General features: G+C 51.3%; 1 protein-coding gene across 1 annotated transcript in view; it reads left to right on the top strand.

Annotated features, from left to right (window-relative positions):
* Positions 1-5,000, top strand: part of bcl11aa (BCL11 transcription factor A a) — a 43,743-nt gene that overhangs the window by 2,411 nt on the left and 36,332 nt on the right. The window contains exon 2 of the mRNA XM_030378975.1: positions 3,238-4,017. Within this exon, the coding sequence (XP_030234835.1) occupies positions 3,238-4,017 (780 nt within the window). The remainder of the gene's footprint in view (positions 1-3,237; positions 4,018-5,000) is intronic.

The following is a 5,000-nucleotide window of genomic DNA, read 5'->3' as shown; positions in this document are numbered from 1 at the left end:
AATGTCAATGTATTTTATTTATAATTAGCTACTCCATTTGTATTATATCACATACGATGTATGAATCTAAATGTTCCTCCATGCGTTTAAAGGCTGCAGACTATGATAGCCTATATCGAAACAATAATTTGCATATATTTGAGCTTATATTGGGTAAACATTCAAACTGTGTTTTCTACAATAGTATTTCAGGTAGGTTTCGAGGTAGGCAAGAATAATCTATTATTTTAAACACATTTGTTGTGAACCTACAATTTGATTCCCCCGCTGAAAATTAGGAACAAAAAGTACCAACAACATTGTAAAATGGAATTGAACAGGACTATAACTGATGATTGAAACACGAGGGTTTTAGAACGCTTCGGTCCGACCTAGGGGAGTGTTTTTTTTTTTTCTCCTTATCAGTTATTACGCAAATGCGGTGTTCCTTCATGTGTGCTTCCCTTGTCGGCTTTCAATTTATCTCACACGCTTTTCTTTTTAATGATAAACCGACATCGTCCGTTTTTTTCTTCTTTTAAGCATTTCTTTTCAATGGACGAACGCGGAGACGATAATGATACCCCGTCAGTTTATATCCTCGTCCCATACCACTCAGAACATCCTCGTCCACCAGGCTATCGACCTGGAGTGAAAGTTGAGCGATGAGCTTCTTATGAGGATTTCATTAGATTGTATTCAGCCCCTGGCAATTGTGTAATTACAATCCATTGCGTTGGATAATTCAGGGATAAAGCTAGCAGAAGGAGTTTAATTCAGCACCTCTAAATTCCAGGATTGTCTGAAGGACTCTTCCACCAGATGATAATTATTTGTCCTGCCTCTGACTCCCTTTTGTCATCAATTTTCTTGTCCAACTTTTAGTCTGAAGTCTCTTCCTCCTCTCTCTGTCTCTCTCATTCTCCCTCCCCTCTACTTCACTCTTCTTTTGCTCTCATGCACACAAGCATAAACCCTTGTACACACAGACACACACATTCACACACAGACACACACAGACACAGACATACACACAAACACACACACACACACACACTCACATACGTGCGCACACAAACACACGTGCGCACACACACGTGCACACACACACACACGCATGCACACGTACACACACAAACACACACACAAGCACACACACACACACACACACACACACACACACACACACACACACACACACACACACACACACACACACACGCACGCACGCACGCACGCACGCACGCACGCACACATACACACACACACAGAAACGGGAACCTATCCCTGTTATCAGACATCTGTACCAATCACCCAGACAGCGAAAATTAAAATCTATTTTTTGATCCTCAGTGGTTTTAGGTTCATTAAAATGTGAAATTGGCGGCTGACTAAAGAAGGTCAACATGCATTAGCCGGCTAGCAGGGAGTGCAGTCTCCTCACCTTGGAGTGAAACAGAATTAAGAGAAAGGGGGAAAGATAGTGAGACAGCCAGTTTGATGTTCTTCCACTCGTCATGCACTCTGGCTCTTCGGCCCTCTCATGTTCACACACATGCTCATGCAAGCCCCCACACACACACACAGAAACACACACACACACACACACACACACACACACACACACACACACACACACACACACACACACACACACACACACACACACACACACACACACACACACACACACACACACACACACACACACACACTTAGTGCTGACAATCTCCCTTGACAAGAGGAGATTCCAAAAAACCAAAACTGGGGCTAGGGCGTCCTAGTCAGACAGTTTTACCATGCTGTGTGTGTGCGTGTGTGTGTGTGTGTGAGTCTGGGGGTGTTCGTGTGGGGATGTTGGATCTAGGTAAGTGGGACGGCGGTGGGATCATTCATTTCATGCCATAGAAAAGCTACGTGGGGCCGTAGTAACTAAAGAGCTGTAAGACACTCGACCAGGGCGGACAGAGTCAGCCAGACATATTTCCTCCGCTTCCCCCCCCCCCTCCCCTCCCCCCTACCCCTCCTGAGAGCTCCGCTGTACGCTGCCTGGCTAGGCACCGAGGCAGCGGCGTACAGCAGACTCTATGGGTGTATTCTCCATGGGTGTATTCTATGGCTGTGTTCTCTGAGAGTCTGTTTTGGGACATCAAGTCTCTTCTGCTCTGATTAGTGGAAACAAAAACCCCTTAAAGACGTGGAGGGGAGGGGGGGTGGGGGGGGGGGGGAGACAGATATCTTGTGATTCCATCCACATGTCATTACGTTCCCTGTGTATGCTATGTTTTGCACGCTTGGTAATTATCCAGAGTATAACCCCGCAACACACACACACACACACACACACAGACACACACACGCACGCACACACGCACGCACACACACACACACACACACACACACACACACACACACACACACACACACACACACACACACACACACACACACAGACACACACACACATACGCAAAAAAGCACACGCACTCCGTCTCTTTCATTGCTGAGGAAAATTGTAACATTTGAAAAAACCCAAATTCCAGTTCACTGTTATTCCCCACTATACATTTCAGTCATTGTTGTTATCTGAATCAGGCCCGGGGTTGTGATCTTCGCTGTCTATCTGTGCGTGTGCGTCGCATGTGTGCCTGTCATTATAGGAGAGGAAGACAACATCTGCCCCGCTTGTTTGCATTTCTCTCAATTTGATTCTAGTCCTCTAAGTACAGAGGCTGCAAGTACAGAGAGAGTACAAAGAGAGACAGAGAGACACTGAGAGACAGAGAGAGAGAGAGTACAAAGAGAGACAGAGAGACACTGAGAGCAGAGATCGAGACAGAAAGAGATAGCATACAGAGAGATGGCTAGAGAGACAGAGAGAGTGCAAAGAAAGACAGCGATACAGAGTGAGACACACAGAGAGACAGAGAGAGAGAGAGAGAGAGAGAGAGGGAGAGAGAGAGAGAGAGAGAGAGAAAACATAAGGGCAGAGGTTTACTTTCAATTGGGCTATGTACGCCATCCGCCCCAACGCAGTCCTCTCCCTAACCCCCTGTCCCCCTCCCCCTTCTCCATAGACAGCAATACTGAAGTGTAAAAGAACACAGATAAACAGACAAACACACACCCATCCCTCCTACAAAAAGGTCCCCTCAGATCATCGCCTTTTAATTCACTTCTGTTCCTTTCTCCCCCTCTCTCTGTCTCTCTCCTCCCCCCTCCCATCCTCTCCCCCTTTTCTTCCCTCTCCGTCCGCAGCCGAGCCCCTCTCCGTCGCCCTCACTGCCGCCACTCTCCTCCCGTCGGAGGACCTCTCGGAACACAGCTCGGACCACTCGGCGCCCAACAGCGCCTGCAGCGGCGTCAACGGCCACCACCACCCGCACCACCAGCCCCACTCGCACGCCCACCCGCAACCCCACCCGCACCCCCTGCCGCACCAGCACCCGCACCAACACCCCCACCCCCACCCGCCCGCTAACAACCACCACCACCACCACAACCACCACAACCACCACAACCACCATCCACACCACCGCCCGGCTCGGCTGGGCTTCGACCCCCGATCCTCCACCACCGCCAACAGCAACACCACCACCAACACCTCCTCCTCCACCACCTCCTCCTCCGTCTCCTCCTCCTCCTCCTCCCCGGAGCAGGACCTGCTGACATGCGGCCAGTGCCAGGCCACCTTCCCCCTGGCCGACATCTTGCTCTTTATCGAGCACAAGCGCAAGCGATGCCACGGCCCTCCCTGCCTGCCCCGGGACGCCGTTGGCGGGCGCGGCCTGGACAAGCCCCCCTCGCCCTCGCCCGGCCTGGCCCTGACGCCCACCCCTGCGCTGGGCCTGGGGGCGCTGGGCCTAGGGGCCCTGGGGCTGGGGGCCCTAAGGGCTCAGCATCAGCACCTCCGACGGAGGCCCGTGGAGGTGGGGGTCCAGGCCACTCTGGCTGAGGAGGACTGCGAGAGCAACCGGCTGCCCTCCTCTTCGTCGTCGCCCCGTGGGATCTTTCCCAAGCAGGAGCACCCTGTCCCAGGTAACCCACCACACACATACACCGACCCGACACACACACACACACACACACACACACACGCACACAACGGAAGAACGCCTGTGCCGGCAGCCTGGTTCGTCTTGAGGTGACAAGCTAGCAAACCGGTGCCGTGAATCCCCATGTGGGACCGCTATTGTTTATCTGAGCCCTTGGTGTGTAGGTGTGTGTGTGTGTGTGTGTATGTGTGATGGAGGGAGGGCGACAGAGAGATAGTGTGTATGTGTGTGTGTGTGTGTGTATGGAGTGTATATGGGCCAAGCACTGTCATCTTGCCTGCGTGTTAGCTAAAAGCTCTCCCTCCCTGCCTAAATCTCATAGGGGGGATTCAAATCTCTAGTGCATAATGTCTGCTGATGGCAGCGCATGCATGAACACACACACACACACACACACACACACACACACACACACACACACACACACACACACACACACACACACACACACACACACACACACACACACACACACACACACACACGCATTCACACACACACACACAGCTGTTTGATTGGCCTTGAGGCCCTGACGTTCGGGAGCTGGGTTTGATCTGACACGCCACAGAGGGGAGAGCCGTCACAGTATGGCGTTCATATACTGGGATCTGCCTCGGATCTGCTCCTAGTCCTGCATATCGTGCATACATGTGTGTGTGTGTGTGTGCGTGTGTGTGTTTGTGCGTGTGCATGCGTGTGTGCGTGTGTGTGTGTGTGTGTGTGTGTGTACGGCTCTCTCTCATGTGGCTCCAGCAGATGTGTCCTGCTCCCTCAGTGGTTTGTTTCCTCGCCATCGCCATCTTAGCTTAGCCGAAAGAAATGCAGACCTCCTTTAGCTCTCTCTCTCTCATTCTCTCTCACTCTCTCACTCTCTCTCTCTCTTTCTCTCTCTCTGTCTCGCTCTCTCCCTGTCTCTCTACACACACACAGAGCCTCAAAGATACAGAAACATAGACAAATACACAA

This window comes from Gadus morhua, chromosome 15 (assembly GCF_902167405.1).
Source record: "Gadus morhua chromosome 15, gadMor3.0, whole genome shotgun sequence".
NCBI classification, from domain to species: domain Eukaryota; kingdom Metazoa; phylum Chordata; class Actinopteri; order Gadiformes; family Gadidae; genus Gadus; species Gadus morhua.
The sequence above is the reverse complement of the archived record's forward strand: the minus strand, read 5'-3'. Positions and strand labels throughout refer to the sequence as shown.